Source organism: Bombus vancouverensis, chromosome 5, assembly GCF_051014615.1.
Source record: "Bombus vancouverensis nearcticus chromosome 5, iyBomVanc1_principal, whole genome shotgun sequence".
NCBI classification, from domain to species: domain Eukaryota; kingdom Metazoa; phylum Arthropoda; class Insecta; order Hymenoptera; family Apidae; genus Bombus; species Bombus vancouverensis.
In genome coordinates this window covers 657,076-677,718 of record NC_134915.1, presented here as the reverse complement: position 1 = coordinate 677,718, position 20,643 = coordinate 657,076, and the positions used below count along the sequence as shown (strand labels likewise).

General features: G+C 33.8%; 1 protein-coding gene across 1 annotated transcript; it reads right to left on the bottom strand.

Annotated features, from left to right (window-relative positions):
* Nucleotides 1-676: 676 nt before the first annotated feature.
* Nucleotides 677-20,008, bottom strand: LOC117156431 (uncharacterized). Its single transcript, XM_033333435.2, has 3 exons — nucleotides 19,910-20,008; nucleotides 5,635-5,837; nucleotides 677-3,488 (listed from the first exon to the last, which is right to left on the bottom strand). Exons 1-3 carry the CDS (start codon nucleotides 19,929-19,931, stop codon nucleotides 1,539-1,541), a joined length of 2,175 nt encoding a protein of 724 aa, XP_033189326.2. The 5' UTR covers nucleotides 19,932-20,008; the 3' UTR covers nucleotides 677-1,538.
* Nucleotides 20,009-20,643: the final 635 nt, after the last annotated feature.

Sequence of the window (20,643 nt, the reverse complement as noted above, 5' to 3'; positions counted from 1 at the left end):
TTATAGTCGAACCATCTTGAATATTAACCGTACGTTTAAGACTGCTATCCATGCTGTATACTAATTTTTCATTAAGCGTATATTCGCAACAAATGTCTCGTAACTTCTACATACATTTACGGATTGGTCCCAAGTTTTCTATGATAATCACGATAGTCGTTCGTATAATGTACGTAATATATTCATAAAAATATTCGAGCAATCTAATCCTACGTGATCCGTAATAAATATCTTCTAGATGACGTTTAAATGGATACTCAAGGCTTCAGATTAAACCAATTCAACTCCTAATGTTACATGCTGTACATTTGTTAAATGAAACTACCCTGATTTTTTAGTAAAGGAAAAGAAACGTAAAATAGAGAAATGAAAGAAATTAAAAATTATAACAAATTTCGTATGTTATAATGAATGGAGAGGAAATAAATATTACGAAGAAGAAGAGAAGATGCACTTCCTTCAAAGTGTTTCCTACGAGTGTTCATCTCTACAAATGACGAAGATATCAATATCTACAGCTTGAAAACTAATTTTACAATGATTTTATCTTTAAATCTTTCAATGAATAAATAATTTCACTACTTATCAATTTTCTGCTTAAAAATTATTATTATAGGAAGAATAGGAACATTTGATGTAATAACAACAGGGTAATAGAAGGATAGAAGATATGTCATACATGGCAGAGCAAAATTTCTGAATTATTTTATTCAGTAAAAATCTAATATATACAAGTATAATAAGTATAAATTAAAATGATTCGACTCAGCACCGTCGCACATACCGCCTGCAAATGACATCGCGTACAAGGATATTCTAGGGTGTACTCGTTTGAGCCATAAAAATGTATCAACGATATATATATGTGTATGTGTGTGTGTATTTACTTTTCGAGAGCTTTGATACAATTTGACCGTTCGTCTTGATCAACGCTACGTATAAAATTTACACTTCAAGAGTTCAACTTGATTGTTAACGAATTTTAAACTGTGAATGATGTGTTAGGAAAAATTCAAGATACATTTCATTCGTTTTAGTCATGCTCGAAGCAATTGCATATGCATAAGACTGGAAAAGACACCGAAAACAGAATGTAGATTGAGAAACACGAAGAACTGTTCACGCTGCATCTAGAAATGAAATTATCGCTAGGTTTTAAATTTAATTTTACAGTTCTTGCTTCGAACTGTTCATCAGTTAATATATTTCATTGGGTTGGCGAAAAAATTTCCTCGCTTTTGTCAGTAGGTGACATTAACGTTGCTTTAAGTATCAAGACCTAGTTGTGTTTTAGCAAATGCATATATAACTTAAAAGCTTACATATTAATATGTCCTATAAAAGAAAGTATTGTTTCTTGATAAAAGTAAATTCGATGAATAATTTCAGTACTATCCAATTACGACTCAAGTTTATAACTTTTACTACGTTATAAAATCAAAGACGAAAGATAAACTGTAAGAACAGTATTTAAACTACATGCCGCATTATCCTGGACTTACAACGCAACGACAAGGAAAAGCCACGTTTCAACGAAATTATTCTTCGTGTTTGAGCGCAGGTTGTCTCGTGCCGAAAGCCGGTTCGAGAGGTACCAAGTAAGTAACTTTCTCGCCTAAATCACCTTCCTTCTCACTATGCTTCAGAATCGGCCTATTTTTTCTAACGAGCTTGCGTGGACGTTGAATCACCTCTTCATAGGTGACGTATTCAGACCTTGTAAGAGGAGCCTTTTGTTTCTTCGTATAATACGGGTTATTACCCGCAGATGTATTGTCGGTTGCGTAAATTTGTTGAATAGTTTTGGCAGGTTGCGTCACAGGAGTAACGGTGTATCCTGCGTTAATCAATGCTGACAAGTCTTCTTCCGTCAAAGCATGTGCCTTGGCTGCGGGTGACGGTTGAGCACCGATTTGATCCGGCTGGGCGGTTACTTCTTCGATGGTTACCGACTTAATTGGTGACTTTTTTAGCAAACCCGATTCGGATACGTAAACCGACTGAGAAGACGAAGGGAGCTTCAACTTATGGGTTTGCCGTGGTTGCGTAATAACAGGTTGCACGTGGGCTGACGCTGCTTCGATAACGGGATTCGCGTCATCGGATTTTGGAACTGATCTAGGAACGTAAGAAGAACCAGATGTTTGGTATTTTTGCAATTGATCATTGGTGAAATAACTGTTGTGAAGGAAAGGAAGGGCGGTAGTGGTTGAAAGAGTATAATGATACACGGATGAGTCTGGATCAACTTTCTTTCCTTGCACTTGGCCCTTGGAGATCGCCAAAATTTCGCCTTTAACCTGATTCCGAGCTTGAAGCTGGGATTTGTAAAGAGCTTCAGCTTGGGCTTGCGCTATAGCCTGAGCGCGCGCTTGATTCTTCTCGAAATTCAGAGCATAATTATGAACCTCTTCCTGCACCTTCAGATGAGCTTGCTGCTGAGCTTCGAGTTTGCGAATAGCGTCAGCGTGTGCCTTAAATTCCTGCGCTTGCTGCAATTTCCTTGCCTCGGCTGCCTCCGCAGCTATCTGCGCTTTCAACTTCGCCCTATAAGCAGCCTCTGCACCTTTTGGATGCAATTGTTCTTGCAAGTGACTACGTCCAGCATCGCTCACTTGGGCACCTTGTTGGATCTGTTCTAGAGCGGACTGTTGCCTGTAACGTTCGTTAGTGAGCCTCATATGCGCCAACGCATCTTGGTGATGCTTTTTGTAAGCAGCCTGCGCGATTTTCTGGAAAGACAACGCTTGTGCCTCCGCCTGAGCTTGAGCCTGAGCTTGGGCCTGTTCAAGGGCTTTCCGATATGAATCGTCATCGATATAATCGTATTGTGGCGACTGATTGTAAGCTTCGGCAGGCTGAGCTGCTTGATAGTGAACAGGCTCTTCGACCGATTGATAAGCAGGTGCCGGTTGTGGCTGTGGTTGTGGTTGTGGTTGTGGCCGTGGTTGATGATAACGCGGTGGAGAAGTTTCAATATGGTATTGCTCGGGCAATTGAGCTGCTGCCACGGTTGGTTTCGCGTATTGAGCCGGATAGCTTACTAATTGCTGGGAATATGCGGATGTGCTTCCTTTAGGTTGCGTTGGAAGAAGTTTAAATTCTTGGGCTTGATTAGCCGAGACTAGTTGCAGTAATTCTTGCTCGAACGTTCCCAATTTTGGTTGGGCATAGGATGTTTGATATACCGGAACCTCGGAAGCTTTCGATCCCAAACGGGCCGTGCGAATGGCGTCTGTGCGAGTTTGAGCTTCGACTTGAGCTTGGATGTCAGCAGTTAATTCGGCTTGAGCCAGAGCCTGAGGGTGAAGTTGAGGACGAGGACGAGGCGGCACTACTGTTGGCTTTCGGTAGTTGTAATAAGCTTGTTGCAATGCTTGCTGTTGTTTCGCGTATGCTGGCTGCACTCTCCGTGGAGGTGGTGGCGCTTGGTGTTGCGGCCCTTCCTGCGCGTATTGTTGTAGTACAGATAAATACTCCGGTGGTAGCTAAAAATTCACACATTTTCTCATGTAATCGTCGTTAATAGAAGATTCGATAGTTCAATTGCACTTTATTGAAATTTAAAATGCTTTATAAAAACAAAATACGTATATCTTCTACATTAAAATGCTACTTTATAATTATAATTATCTAACAATTAAAAAATCATATTCCGGGTTAAACGAATCAAACGATCATGGGTATTTACCGAGTCATTCAATTTTTGATACGAAAATAAAATTAATTAATTAAAATAAGAACAATAAAAGAGACAGATATGAATAACTTGAAAATTTTAAATATCAGGATACCTTGACCGATTTGTAGTAACAGTATATGAATTCTGTCAAAGTAAAGATACATAAAAACTATTATATTTGCTACTTAAACATCACTGACTACTACTCAATCTGATAACTAATTTAAAGAATTAAAAAATCTGAAGATAACGAGTTTGTCAAGCAACAGAATAATTTTATAATATTTACAATCTATGTATAATCTGTTAAAAGAGTTAGGATAACAGTTACAAAAAAGATTTGATAAACAGATGATCTCTATGTATTCGCAAGCAAGTACCATAATCAATGAATCTCATTTTAAATTGAAAATCGACACTGACATATCGCTGAAAATATTTCTATGAATGAAACAGATGATGATCGTAGATGAGTCGATAACCTGTAGGAGCGTGAAGATTCATTCAACGTAACTTATAGCGGCAATGGCATACAAGGCCATGCAACGTACATAGAGCGTGTCTACCGGCTGCAAGACTTATAGACGGATATACTCTCGATCGTTGGGTGTGGTATTACCGGTTTTGTCTGGTCGGACCGATTAGAAGGTAAAAGTTATGCAAGAGAGCATGATCGCGTTTAGCACGACGAAACGATCGCGAGCGAGTGTAGGTGTCGAGGAGATTTAAAATTCCCTTCTCAACTAAGACGTTATACGTCGATGATTCATTTTCTTCGTTCCCACTTCCTCGTGCTTCTCTTTTATCTTTCCATTAAGAAAATGTACTGTGAATCATTCTGGTGCATCCGTGATTATACTTTTCGCTCATTCTTTCATATCAAATATTTGGAAATTTCCCTACTTGCGCGAAACCTGCTTAACGTTCCAGTTAGCACTTGATATCGTCCCTATCGAGAAGATGGGTAGAATTAGCAACTATGAAGTATATACTTTACGTGTAATTTATTTAACTACGTAGTGAATCGAAGTATACGTGATACATTAACGTTACGTCAGAATCGATTTCATTCAATTAACTTAGAAACGTACCACAATGTAGAAAACCTTGGCAATAGTCCTCGATTAATGGCTACACGGATTTACGAGTCCGTGGAAACATATGGTTGCAAAAGTTATACATAAAGTTACCATATCTGTAATGATCTTTCTAAGAAGTGGATGATTCTACGCGTCTAGGATACGCGGCTGATTCAACAAAAGACGAAAAGGACAGTCGCCAGTGACGACATTAATGGAATTAGATCGATCGCAATTGTTGGTTGCAACACAATATATCTAGTTCGTGAAGGCGGACCCACCGTTCTAATGGAAAAGAAAAATGTGTACTGTCCGTGCCTATGCACTGTGTAGCCGCTCACCACGTTCGTCGGTGATTGGCGGCCAATAGTCACGGTTGACCGAGAGCAATGATGTTGCCCGTTTCCAGGAACATTTATTCTTTTAGGATAACAAAGACAGACACGTCGGTATTATTTAATGTGATTGTTCACGAGGTGAAATTCTTGAATGGGTTTACTATATTTCAACATTCGCACGCTATAGGTGCTTCCATTTCCTTTCTACTTCTTCTTAATATATTTTGACGCTTGTCTTCTCTCTTCTCTCATTGTGTCTGAGGTATAAGTCTGTTAGGTGAGAGCCTTACCGAAGAGTCCATACTAGCAGATCTTGGACGAAACACTCGCTATATTTTGACGCTTGTCCGTAAAAAGAGTTAGCAAAATATCAAGGATAATCTTTCGCGTAACACTTGACCAGTGTCCTTAACTGGCGTACTATGCATCGATGTATCTGGCATAATTAGATAAGTAGGCATGAAACATTGGAACTATTCGCAATACTTCGCGAAACACTACTTAAAGCATGAATTATGAAATGGTCAATCGTTACCTCTTGCGTATCATCGGCTGATTGAAGAATGTACTGATTGGCTGGAGCACCATATTCGGCAGTGGCTGTAATCGGCGATCTCTTCACAGGCTCCTTGACATCGATTTCCAACATGACAATGTCGCCTGCATTGTCAGAGGAGATTTTCGCTTTTTCAGCTGTGTTTGAAATCGCCTCCTCGGCCCCGGAAACCGTTAAAAGACCTATCAAAAAGCAATGAATTGCAGTTTCTAAATAACGAAATAAGAATGTTGTTTTAGCAGGTACAGTACTGTACAAAATTCTTGGACCACACATTCGACCAAAAGAAACTGTTTTGTTACTTTATTGTTTAATTAATTAACATAACGCTACATGCTTTTATCTCCTACACGATCTAATCGTTGTTTCTTCAATAACTTCCTAGATTTGTTTTAAGAAATTAAGCTGATCGATCAAAGTATTTGTCGTTGATTTCTATGATTTTAAGTCTACAATTTTTAAGTTTCAGGTGATTTAGGCGAGCGACGAATTCCATCACGGACAAATGGCGTGACTTTGGACAAGATCCAATCGTCAGGACACTGACAAATGAGAACGTTCTGTGAAATTGCCGCGTGACAACGTTAGACCACGCACTGCTTCTGTGACAAAAGACATCATAATGAGTCCTGTGTGGGACGTCTTGCAGCAGGTAACTTACTCTAGACATTACTACGGTGGATTACTACCTGTTCCGATCGATGTAACACTTGTAACACGCCTTATCCTATACCCACTTCTAATTAGCGAGCGAGGTACAAAAATGACTCGACGAGTGGATCTTGTCTAAGAACACAGTATTTTTCCACGATGGAATTTATTACTTGCTTGATAAACGGCATAACGTTTTAGAAAAGCAGGGCGAACATTTCGACCGAATAACTTGCTGTATTTTTCATTAAATAAATTCCGAAGAATGCGAGTTATTCGCTTGTACATCTAATATTTTAAGTAAAATATATCATATTTTAAGTAAAAAATATTTTAAGTAAAAAGAATTTTTAAGACAGATATTGAGATCAATTTGGAATAGTCGATGTCTCGTACGGTCTTATTTTAATATCTCGATAGGCTATTTTGAAGAAATTATCAAACTCGTTTTATATTTTGTACCACTTTATTCTCAACAAATTAAAAAGCTGACTTCTCTTCTAACTTTCATTCTTTTTCTCGATACTTTTCTTATATCTATATATAGACTTGTGGTGCACTAGGTTCTAACATTTAGGTCACAGCTGTATTTATCATAGAATGCACAAATCCGTGAACGAGGTAGAACAACGAACAAGCATCGGGAAAAATAAAATATGCAGTATTATACAGGGTGGTCGGTAACTGGTGGTACGCGAAAAAAGAAGTAGAAAATATAGAATAAACATTTTTTTTTTTTTTTTAATTTTTCCATCGAGACAACGATCTACAGTGAGATCCGTTATAACGAGACGCGATAAAGTGCACGCGTACCGAGCCAAAATTCAAAGTCGGTTTTCTCGAAAACAAAGCCTCGAACGAAAAATTTTTATTCTATATTTTCGGCTTCTTTTTCCGCGTAGAATCACCCCCTTTCCGCTTGTACCACCAGTTACCAACCACCCTGTATAATTATAGGTAATAACACGATCTAAGATTTTCACACGGTGCTGTGGATAAGTGGAATCATTGAATTAGTATTATAGTCCGAAATAATGTGGTTTTGATTGGAAAAGTAGGACAGCGGTATACGATAATATTCTTTTCCCTCAGAAAACTGCGTTTTAGAAGAAATCGATATTGAAAGTTCGTTTACTATGTGCGCCTTTCCGTGACCTCATTTACGCCTTGGTTCAACAAATATTGCTTCAAATTATTTGCCTTTGCCACATTAAATAACGAAGAACGAACAGTGGGACAAGAACGTTTATTGCTAAAAAATTGTAATATGTAAATTAATGGAAATAACTTGGTTTTCTGCCAGCGTAATTCCACCTTTACTTTCTAATATATATTTTGTATTCGTAAATGTTCGATTGTAGAAGCTCGAACTTTTGAATTCAGTACTTTAATTATAATGTATAATTATAATTTCCTTGTGGCACATAACAGAGATTTAGTGTAACTGCGTAAATAAAAATACATTAATTTAATTAAAAGGGGATTTTCGTGTAACAACAATAAAATCAAATCTTCGTTTGATTATTTGTTTATAATATTCTTCCAAACGATATAGACCCAATTTATCTGCCGAGAAAAATAGATTTTTCTTTAAAACCTTAGAACTTTCTAATTTTTCATGTCTTTCTTTCCTCAAAAATAGGTACAATCCTACTTTTAAAAAGCTTCTCAACTTTTGCCTACAACGATAACTACATTGTCAAAGATGATCGCAAGACTTTTACGATATACAATAAACAATAACATACATTTGTCCTCTAAGGCTATCATTTACATCCCAAAAAGGTCAATATAATAATAACGCAACAAGGGCACGTTGAGAATAAGGTACTAAAGAATTATTAGATAATAATGATAAGCTGTTAAACATAATATTTTGTAAAGTTATATACAAAGTAGGTAAAAATTATTTGACCTACTTGTAATGCGATTCAATAGAATTGCGGAAGACGAATTCGCAGGTGACTTTTATGTCGTTCCGCTTGACTGAGAATGTATAGTCTGAAGGCGGAAAGGAGTTGGGAAAGCAGTCTAACGCAGAGAAAGTTACGCGGTCTTGAGAAACTTTTCCCACGAGATTCACTTTCGACGTCTTTAATAAAACCTTTCATCATTGTTAATTTAATCAAAAACTCTAGGCTAATTAAAATATTAACAAGCCGAGCATCCCAGTGTTTTGTTTCGACTCTACGAATTATTTTTTTGTGCTTTATATTCTGTGCATATCATCGATCGATCTAAAAATATAATATTAAAGATATTCTCATTGTATCATGCATACAATGATAAATTTATAAATCAATATAATGTACGTTAATATAATATTGATATATTAAAATATTTCAACAGAAAGTCCGGAACAATTTAATGGTGTAAAAATATTTCAATTATTTATGATGAACTTGCACGTTACTTATTCTGTAAATTAAATAAATTCTATATCAACGTTGTAATTTATGACACAAGAAAATGTACATTTTTAGTTCAATTTCCGCTAATTGAATTCATAACAAAATGTAACAATCAACAAACACTTTTCTTAATTGTACGTAGTACAGTAATCGTTCAATTATTTAGTGCTTACGAAACAAATATTCAATATAATACATTGTATATGTATAGCATAATGTAATAAAATATAGTATAAACATAATACATATGTAGTAAAGAGAAATATCAAATTATTTCGAATAATTGAAACACTGATGGACTTTTAGTAAAAAAATACGATCGAAAATATCTTCCAATCAGCGATCTTGAGATCCTTCAAACTTTCACAATCCGGATATCGTTGCTTTTTCCTTCGAATAACAAATTGCTTCCGACGTACGTACATCTGCTGTTATAATATTATATAGGATTAAAGTAATCCTAATAATACATTGGAAAATATATCCATGAAGCGATAATCGAAATTCATTGTTCTTGAACATTTTCTCCAATCAAACGAAAGAAGATTGAATTTTACCATTTTTAATAAATGAAGTAATTTTCTAATAAAATTCGTACCAGCATTAATCTTACATCTTTTTTCACACAAGGTAGAAAGTTCTATCTTGAATTGAATTTCTAAAAAGACAATATATATACAGGGTGGTTGGTAACTGATGGTGCAAGCGGAAAGGGGGTGATTCTACGCGAAAAAAGAAGTCGAAAATGTAGAATAAAAATTTTTCGTTCGAGGCTTTGTTCTCGAGAAAATCGACTTTGAATTTTGGCTCGGTACGCGTGCGCTTTATCGCGTCTCGTTATAACGGATCTCACTGTAGATCGTTGTCTCGATGGAAAAATTAAAAAAAAAATTGTTATTCTATATTTTCGACTTCTTTTTTCACGTAGAATCACCCCCTTCCCCTTGTACCAATAGTTACCAACCACCCTGTATATAAATATATTAGAACAACAATCTACAACATCCTCGCATCGATTATCTTATACCTGCCTGTTCCAGATAAAATTCCATCAAAAATAGTACGCAGATGTCACAAAGCGTATAATTTTTGAAAAGAGAATAGGATTTTACGAAGATTGTAATTATCTGGTCATGTTCCAGACTTTCGAACCAAGTTGATTTAAAACTATTTAATAAATCTTCCTGTTGAACCGTATTTAGTCTGTCTGTAATAATTTTAAAACACGCGCTACAAACTGTACAGGCGTTTTTTGTCTGTCCAAGGTTCAGGTTCTAAATATCAGGTCAAAATTTTCTTCACCATTCCTGTACTAGGTATGCTCTATTAATTCTTCAAGCATTCACATTCTTAACATTCAGTCTTCAGTCATCCAAGCTTTCCAACGTAACGCAATCTACAAATCCAGTCGTTTCCACGTAGGTATACGTATCTCACGATCTTTTACTTCCTTTGAAAGGTAACTCGAACGTTACTGTCACTTAAACATAATATAGGTCGTGCACAAAGAGGTTGAGTCCGCTTTTTAAAATTTTAGTGCCAATGCACTTGACTGATGCTTATCTTATATAAGTTCTCAATTTTCTCTTCTGTTTGTTTTGCCGAGCTGACCAATTTCACAAACGAACGACTCATATGCTTCCTACTCAATACGTTTCAGTTACACATTTGCTTCGCTGAATTCGCTATCCAACATCAATTTCCTCTTCCATTTCTGGGTTGTAAAATAGCTAATATTTTTGCGCGAAGGCTTCGAAAAATTTACCAACTACTGAATATGAAATAATAGAATTTATGGCTGTTTGTAAGAGAATTCGTTAATTTAATTTTATAAGTTTACTATTTTTTACAGTTTCTTTACTTTCTCATTCGCGTCTAACGACCTTGCTAATGAAAAACTTCTATCGTTAGATTAGTCAAATGTATAAAATGCTTCTTAATAAAATAATCTAATTATAGACAAAATATTTTACAAATACAAATGATACACGTAACGAACAAATTTACAAAAACAGATAATATGTCAGTAAGAAAAATAAATATATAATATCATGATTAAAGATATAGCCAAACATGTCTCGAATTATTTCGGAGCAAGTAAAATAGTTGTTACGTTTGAATAGTCATTACATGAAAAACAATGACCTTGCTTCTGACGACCAGTGTCAAACAATCGTTACCGTGAAAGTGAATTTGCAGGAAGTTTCTCTTAGATCCTTTTTCTTTGTCGAAGTATGTAATGATAATAATCTTATGATACACCTATAAACCGGTCTTTATTTTTCTAAATACATACTATGAAAAATTAGAAACAATTATATCGATTACAGCATAGAGTAATTGCAGCTATACAGTATACAAGGTGGCCCACACGAGGTGATCAAGTATGATAGAGATTCTGCGTGGGAAAATGAATCGAAAATGTAGAGCAGAATTTTTTTGTCCATGGCTTCGTTTTCGAGAAAATCGAGTTTAAGCGAGTCTAGTTAAAAATTGATCTACTGCAGTGAATTTTCAAATTTATCCTTCTCATGTACAAAGCATCTTATAAAAAAATTCTATTGCACATGTTCCACTCATTTTCACACGTAGAATAACCTCCTGTCGGTTATTGACTGTTGTTTGGTCATCTGGAATTGGCCGTATTCAAATTTACTTGATGAATTTTCGAAATCAATTTTCTCGAGAACAATGCCTCGGATAACAAAATTTTATCTCACATTTTCGACTTATTTCTTCACGTAGAAGCGTCTCCCAGTCGGTTGACCCGTGTTATGCGAAACACGCTGTATATATGTTGTTGTTACAAACATGCGATTAAAAGACAAAAGCAGAGAAATGAAATTGTAGAAACGAAATGAGGTGTTATCATTGGAATTGGCCAGATTATAAGCAAATTATAAAAAATAAAAAGATAAGATAAAAGATCTATACTCAGGAATTGTAGTTCCAAAAGTTTCAAGAAATTTCTAAATATCGTAAAATCACCGCCATCGGTAGATTGGCAGTGTGCGTAAAACGCAAAGGTTTAGAAACTGTTTAACTATGCTAAACATGAAAATTGAGAATAATTAAAAATAAAAGAATCGTTAGATAAAAATGATAAGTAAATAACACGAATAAGAGATAAGATATTTGGGAACATACCTCAGCCGACATTCAAAGGAAAAGGATCCTCAATTCTGTAGGAAACGCGAGTAATGTGATAAAGTCCTGTATTCTAATCAAACAATTTTTGTTATTTGGAACTGCTATATTATTTTACTGTATCTGCTATATTCGCTATAATTGACTTGGCAAAATTATCGATCCTCCGCGTGCCAAGGAGGAGAGTAGGATACCTGCTATTTAGTCCCATAATGGACTTAAGAATTTTATTTTGCATAGTTCGTGCGCATAGAACGCAAAGCTTTAGAAACTGTTCGACTATGCTAATTGTAAGAGTCTAATTTTTATTATTTTTATTACGCAAATAACGCTATGCGCCTTATCTAAACTTTTCACTTAATAATAAATAATTTCCCTCTTTAAATCACACGTATTAATTCTTAGTCGAAAAAGCGCAAAAGAATGGGTAATACACGTCTTTTCACTTCTAGAAATATCAGTTTTTACAATCAACTTTCTCTGCGTATCGAATCACAAGGACGATGTACGATACGAATTTAAAACTGGAAAGTATACTATTGCACTTAATCGTACATATATATATATATACATATATAATTGACCGATACATGTATAGAACAGAAGCGAATATCATTAACTGGCACGTGCCTTGAAAATTACATTTCATTCCTGTTGGTAAATATAGTTCGTACGTAGGAAGCATCTACGATAATAGACAAAATCAAAAGATTGACCAGACATATGGAATGGTAACGTTAGAATGCACTTTCATTATCGTTTAATAGTAAAATCAACTTTGAGATTCCTATTGAGTGGTGTTCTTCTAAAATAAAATGCTTTTAAAACAAAACAAAGAATTATTGATTAAAATACTATCTCTACAAATGGATTTTATTTTAGAAACACTTGAAGACTGATTTTACTCTGGTTTTTAGAAGACTTTGGTTTAGACTGGTTTTTATGAAGAATAGGAAAGTTTCAAGTTAAGTTAAGTCCAAGTGTAAGAAGTAATGGACAACAGGAAGTCGTGTAAAGTCGAAAAGCGTGAACAATAAGGAATAAAGGGGAATACATTTTACAGTAGATAAAATGGCGTTCGGAAAAATAAATTTCATTATTTCTGTTGAGACATGTATAATTTTCTGTGCTGGACTGGGTTAAATGCACTGGTACAGGTACTTGTATGTGGGTACCAGGGTAAAAGTGTGTGGAGCTATGTGTGTGCGCGGCGTCTCGAAAACAGATGAATGTAAACTATTCAGTCGGTTAACAGTCGAGTATAGAAGAAAGTGCCGAGACGCGTGCAAAAGTGTATCGATGAATATATAAGAAATCGTCCATGAAATAAATATATTACTATTTTAATATTAATCCTCAGTATAAATTTAGCGTTCCTATAACATTATTTCGGCTTCAAAGATCCACAATTCTCAACAATTTCATTTTGATATAAGGATGGATAATAAAAAGTTAAACTACAAAGTCTAATCTTGCTTTTGTCTTATTCGCTAATTATTTCGCACAAAGTTGTGAACATAGTTAGAGATAGAGGACTGTGAACCTAGTCATCCAGGCTGGGAAAAGATTGCTAAACTGTTTCCATAGTTTGTCTACAGCCGAGATCGATCTTAACGTTTTTCTCTCTGGAAAATCTTTGTTTGAAGTAACTAAGAATGAAAAAGGAAACCTGAGCATTGACTCTTGTTTTCCTTTGTTATTACGCAAGAAATTACGCGGATGCGAGCAATTTGTTCGCGTTGAGTAATGAGCCGAGTGTCTTCAACTGAAAGACAGTTAAGTAACAACCTCCGGTTAACAAATCTTATTTAATTAACGCCTTGTATTTCCACAGCCCTGCAAATTTCAACGAACACGCTGACTGTTTGCGTTCAATATGCAATATTTAAGTACGAGCAGCCTAAGTTTAAGTACAAACTCGATCTATTGGAAAGGATCATTTAAATAAGCAAATTATTGCGACAGGATGTCGCGAATAGTTATAAATACTTTTAATTCTACTTTAAAGCTACCTAAACTTAACCTCAATCTGAAGTTTTACGTCAGGCAAGTGATCGCTCTGTTATCCGAAAATTCTATTATCCGAACTGTATCAAGATATACCCGATGTAAAGAAATTTCAAGCATATATATGACTGACGTAAATCTGCCTAATAAAAATGTTGTAAGAAGTGACTTGATGAAGATTTCTTTCTTTAAGTTCAATGAAGAAACATGCTCACGACGACAATTGTTGACAAATGATAAAAATCCATCTTACGTCTAAAGTCTTGCAGTCCTTTCTTAAACACCCTGTATATTTTGAGGAAACATCCTTACAAATTGAACTGTCCGCATCTACGCGTCTTTAAACAAATCATTGAAGAAGACACTATACTGTCCTCCCTGCAAGCGATAACTTCAACGAAATCACAAACATTTCAAATATTTCTGGCACATGACCTTGCTCGAACAAAGAGTTGCTTGTAAGATTTTTGCACCGTTGGATAAACGAAAGGAACTCTCGGTTTTTCCGTAGAAGGAGCATTTGCAACTGTTGTGGTCACTTTCAAAAGTGTACATTTTTTGTACTATACAGTGAAGAAGAAACACAAGCGGACTTATGAAAAGATTATTTACTTTTTCTTCTCTGTAATTTGCTTTGCTTCGTATGACACGATCACTTGTTTTTAATGGAAAAGGGCAAGTTATTCTCAGCAAACTTAGAATTGGACACGATAAACTGACATGTTTTCGTCTTATAACTAAAAATGAGCCAAAAATGTGCAATCGCTATAACTTTATTCTATCTGTAGATCATCGTCTTAATCGTAGTAACGTTCTCCAACAGAAAATTAAATTCTCTCTTTCAAATGAAATTCAGATATGTCTGTATCGTAAAGGGTATTGCAAAATTTATTTTCTCAAAGATATTAATTTGTATCGCCAATTACCATGTTGTCAATCTATCGATTTAATTCTAACATATACTGTATCATATTACTGTTAACCATAGTGTATCGTATTGTAATTGTACTGCATATGATACATACGTACATATGTTCAAAATGTACGAATGCTATTATTTAACAATGTTTGCAACTTGTATTGCCTTATCGTATTTTACACGTCTTATTTTTGTATATTCTTGTTATGCATTTTCTTAATCGCGGTAGCTAGTGACCATAAAAAATGATTGACCTGACCTTAAATAGAATAAATAATAATAATAGTATTCGATTAATTATGAACAGATATTCATCGTCCTTAAAAATTCTCTTTAAGCTGGAAATTAAATTTACATAGATATAAAAATAACCAAGGAGCATAGTAATCTTACATAAATCTTGCAAAGCCTTTACCGGAAGTCAATGCAATCAAATGATGACTTAGAAAGTCAATGAAACCTGTCGATCCAAGATAGTTCGTACATCCTTGCGTCTCATTATGATGACTAATTGACTCTATACTCATTCATCATTTAGAAACCTCAAAATGAAATTGCAAACTGCGAGATATAATATTACAATCTTTCCATAATTTCTTCTAATAAGACATTTATATTTTTGTTCTTTCGTCTGCAAAAGAAATGACAAAATTATGTTCTACGGATTGTTTTCTGCGAAAAATAGTTTTCAAATATCCTATATTTTATTATAATTATATGTATATTAATTGCAGTTTCTTCTTTGTGAACGATAAACAAATACCAACGATCATATAATGTTGTTTAATTAAATTTTCACTCTACAAAAACATATCTGTCTCTTCATGGCTTTTTAAATGTTTATAATTTACTCTAATATTATAATAATACAATGTACATAATATGTGTGTTATAATTAATTTTTAACAGTAATCTGTAATTTTTTGTTCTATCATCTCATAACGAATAAACACGTATTCATCTTTATAGAGAAATCTATATTTCTTGTCGAATACAATAATCATAAAATGACTGTTATCAGTTTTTAAATTAACAAATCTTTCACACTCGATGCTTTTAAATAATTTAATATTAGATATTTTTACCCTTCCGTTCTATAATTACTTCATATCGTATCGCACACAAACACAGAAGTAAACACTTATTTGGCCTTAGTTCTGAGATATATGAATCGATGGTGATAAATTCTACAAAATTACGACTTTTGTCCAAATATAGAATGTAAAATGTAAAATATAGAATGTGAAATGTTTGTGTCCAATTTTAATTACATTGTTAGTATATTTAAAATTCACTATACTGCATTTATTAGACAATTTATACTATATTTACTGTATTACTATAATTAAAATTTGTTTGTTACAAAGCATATAGTACATTGATATTGAATATTTATATCAGAATAATTTAGAGAAGGTAATTAGTAACAAGAAATGCGATATATCGCGGAATAAAATAGGATAATTTAATATGCTGCATTATTTTATTTATACCAAGATAATTCGCTGTATTCCTTATTAGATTTTCAACTAGTTTTCTCACGAAATGATCGAAATAGAAAGTGTCATTATGATTGATTGCTTCAGACGCAAGGTGGTGGACATTTACGAGCGAATGCGATTTAAAAGATATTTATTATATGTTTTCATAAGACTTAAGTTCGAATCTCAATGTGAAAGTAAAAGACCAATGGAATTTTCAATAGAATTGCGCAAAATAATGTCAGACGCACTAATTTGTATGTATAATAAATATGTTTTTTTTATATTTCTATGACCTCTTCTCCAACTAAGTGATTTTATTAAAAAATATATCACGGAAAGCAAAAAATTATTTCTACTTTTGCATTAATTGTTCAATTAATGTACACCAATTCTATGTATAATACAAATCAAGCAACTGATTATTATGTTTGTACAAAAATAAAAACTGTTTTCCATTAGTTTATCAGTCGGAATTTCTATATATTAACTAACAAGAATAAGGGATTAATTAAAAATTTGGATTAAGCGTATGCACGTTTTAAAGCTTTTCACACGAGCCGTAACTCGTTAATTAGATTCACACGCATAACAATAATGTCATCTTGCCTAAATTATTCCCACGGCGTACGTTATTTCACTAACTTCGAATCTGATCTGAACATTTTCAGAAAATTGAAAGTAATATCTTATTTTTTACAGTTACGTAACAAATAATCTATTTTTGGAAACAGTTTAAGTATGCTATGAAGTGTTGCGTACAAAAATTACATTTATTTATTTGAAGTAGAATATAAAAGTATAGCGATATAGGTGTGAAATATTTTTCAACCCTCTTGAATAAAAATTGACACTGTTATTTTAAGACGTATAACACAATTATCACTGGTAGACTGTCGGATTTTGCACCGCGTAACAATCGGTCGATTAATCATAACGTCGCTTCATAGGATGAATTATTTATTAGTTGGTTTCGATCGAAATAATCGTTTCCCAATACTTTCTTCTTTTCCAAATTTATTTAATAGCAAGTAATGAAAGAGCTACGTGAAATAAAGATAAATTGAATGGCATAAATGGCAAATCGTCGCTGATCGAGACTCGAATGTAGACTGTGTCCACGTTCACTGGAAATTACACATATGTACAGGTTGACCGGTCTTAATCTGTAAACGCAAATTACTCGTACACTATGTGTTGTATAAAAAAATTGTTCAGATAAGAAGTGAATGGTTTCAAAGTGACAATCTAGTGTAAATAACTTTTTATAGACGAACACGTAGAAATTATATGGAGGTGATATACGTTTCTTTAAAGCTCGGTACTCTCTATAAAAAGATATATAATTTAACTTTAATTCGTCAAATTTAACGCACGAAAGAGAAAGAAAAACATGATGCAATATTCAAGCGTTAAATTTGACGAATCAAAGCTAAAATATTTGCGATTAATTATAGGCAGAGTACTTTTTCTAAGGAGAACAACGAGCTGTATCGATTATTGCATTAAAAAATATATAATACCATTTAAAAAGAAAGTATTTTATGTTCATATGACCTCTACGCGTCCGTGTACGGAAAAGGTACTTACACCAAACTGTGGCTTCCTCGGAGCCATTCGCTTCTTATTTAAATTACCATTTTGCGCAGCACACAGTGTACCAGTAATTTGCATTTAAAGATTAGAAGAGTCAAACGACATCGTATCATTTAACCCCGATGTAATATAGTACCTAGTAGATCCAGCTTACACCCGGAAGTCTCGAACAACAAAAGTTTGGTAAATACGTACGGTAAAAGTTTCACTACGGTTGGATAGTAATTATTAATCCGCGGAGTTATATGCATTTATGGGAGATTTAAAAATACAAAAATGTCTAGAAAGCTCATAATATGTAAAAGTACGTGAAACACTCAAAGTATAGTACTCTTTAGGATATTTAATGGATAAGATCTAGCCGAGTTCCTATTTTCTTTTTTCTTTATTATTATATTCATAAGAATATAAATTTACGCAAATGCTCGTAGTCTAGTGTTAAATTAATTGCTTTCCACTCAACTTAACGATTTTGACTTATTATCCAAAAATCGTATCGAATGTTATTTCGAAAACAATTTTTTAATTTCCCGTTAAGAAACAACATCATGCCATTTCTTGAAATCAAACAATTTCCTAATTTATTACTGTCACAAACGTTCGACTAATTTTTAATTCTTCTAATTAAGACACATAACAAAAAAGACGCGACATTGATTAAAATACATTAATCGTGAAACAATCGAGTAGCATTGCTTAAAATTTGTATTTATTGTAAAAGAAATAATTTATTTTAAAAGAAATATTTCAAATGAATCTCGTTCAGGTCTGTGTCGAATATAATTACTATGTAGGTATGTCACGGTAAACGCGTGCATGCACACGTAGAGAAAGTATACAAATACCTATATTCATACACGATCAAATTTTCATACCAAAATGATACAATTGTTACACATATATATCATTTAAAATATTCACAATTATAATAACGAAATAAAAGATTTTTGTAGAAAAAGAGGATTAAGGTTCAAAATTAGACCTGCGACAAATCTCTGATTAATTAATTAAATTAATTATAATAATGGTTATATATTAGTCTCATAACAACCAAGACTATTAACAGTTGTTTAAACGACATTATAATGTTTTTGCTTTTCCGTAATAAACCATAATAAACCATTCGTGATCATATCAAATAAATTTAATATCATTCGTATGATACAATGTTAGATTTTATAAGACGCTGTTAGGAATTTACGACAATCATTAAAAACAAATTGTTAATTTTCTAGATGGATTTATTTAGAAACGTTATGTTCAAAGACTAGTATGCAGGAAATAAAATTTTTGATCTCTCTATGCGGTCAACATTCTACACATTTGTATAAGTTGAAACGCGAAAGTAACCGAGTTGTTCGGGAAGCAAGTTTCTAATACGAATGCACTACCGTACGTGCGCAGTTTATCCGGAGAATCAAGGAAAGTGTTGCTGCCTGCTCCAAATTTTAACGAACAGTCCTAACTTGATGCAACTTTTGCTCAAGATACAAATTATACGAGTAAAAAGGGCATCATTAAAGAGAAATATATACTTAAATCACGATCATCTATGCTTCATTAATGATATCAAATTTTGTACATAACGAGAACTATGTGATCTAAAGAGTGAGAAAAGTGAGACACTGTCACAAAATCCTCATAAATAAACCTGCCTTGTTAAATTTTCGTGTAGAATTACTTGTATATTCTATATCGATATCTTATCGCAAGATTTGATTTAAAATTTGTGCAATGAAAATATTAAGAAAGTAATTTTCGAAGATAACAAATTTGTCGAACGTGTTCGAAATAAAAGTATTTACCACGCGTTGAAACGTCAAACGCACTTACATGTACCCAAGAAATTTAATATTCATAAAATCACACATGATTAAATATATCAATCTCGTAGCACGCACTGTTCTCCCTTACTTTTGTTTCTTTTCTTTCGACCGATCTTTTAAATAGTCTGCACAAATAACGTACTAATAGTCACAAGTTAGAATGAGCACCAAAATACTCGTCCTTGTCCCATGAAATGCATGACGTAGCATACTCACCTGCGAGGATAAGCAGCCACATGGTGAACAAATGAGTGACGAAGCGCCGAGTGAATGTTCGGCAGAAGTAGATTCCTAGTGGCTTTATAGACGAAGGGGAAAGGCCGCACCCGAGCAAACCAGGTGGGGTTGTTACCACTTTTCTGCGACGAACTGTTTCTAGGTGCACATCGCCGGTACACGAACCTCAGGAAACAAAGACATTAATGCACGTCGATTTTATAGACATTGTTACTTATTTTACTGCTAACAATGAATTCTGCATACTGACTTGCAGATGCAGCTACTTCATATTCATAGCATTTGAAAGTTACAGTGTGAAAACGAAACTGCGATAAAATTATTGAATACAGATCAGAATTCAAAGGAATTTTAACAGTGCGATATACCACAGTATAAATAGCCCACGGATATTTACTTTTATCGACACTAAAGAAATGGAAATTTGTTCGGCTACTGGGTATTATAAATTATAAGAAGTATTTTACTTTCTTACTTTGCGTATATATATATGAGTCTTATAATAGCCAAGATCATTAACAGCTGTTTAACCGACGTTATAAACTTCAATTTAATTTGTATCCTTTTGTAGCGTGTTTTTCCTTTTCTATTTTTCCATTCATCTCTTTATATCTCTACAATTTCGTATAATTTCTACTATTCATAATCATATCGAGTAAGTTTAATATCGTTTGCACGATACGACAGGACAATGATGGATTATATAAGACGCT

What these genes read in the sequence shown, in the direction of transcription:
- LOC117156431 (XM_033333435.2), bottom strand. Translation starts at nt 19,931, where the DNA reads ATGTGGCTGCTTATCCTCGCAG. An exon ending in GTGGCTGCTTATCCTCGCAG is followed by an intron (nt 5,838 to 19,909) that starts GTGAGTATGCTA and finishes GCTTTTTGATAG; the next exon opens with GTCTTTTAACGGTTTCCGGG. An exon ending in CAGCCGATGATACGCAAGAG is followed by an intron (nt 3,489 to 5,634) that starts GTAACGATTGAC and finishes GTGAATTTTTAG; the next exon opens with CTACCACCGGAGTATTTATC.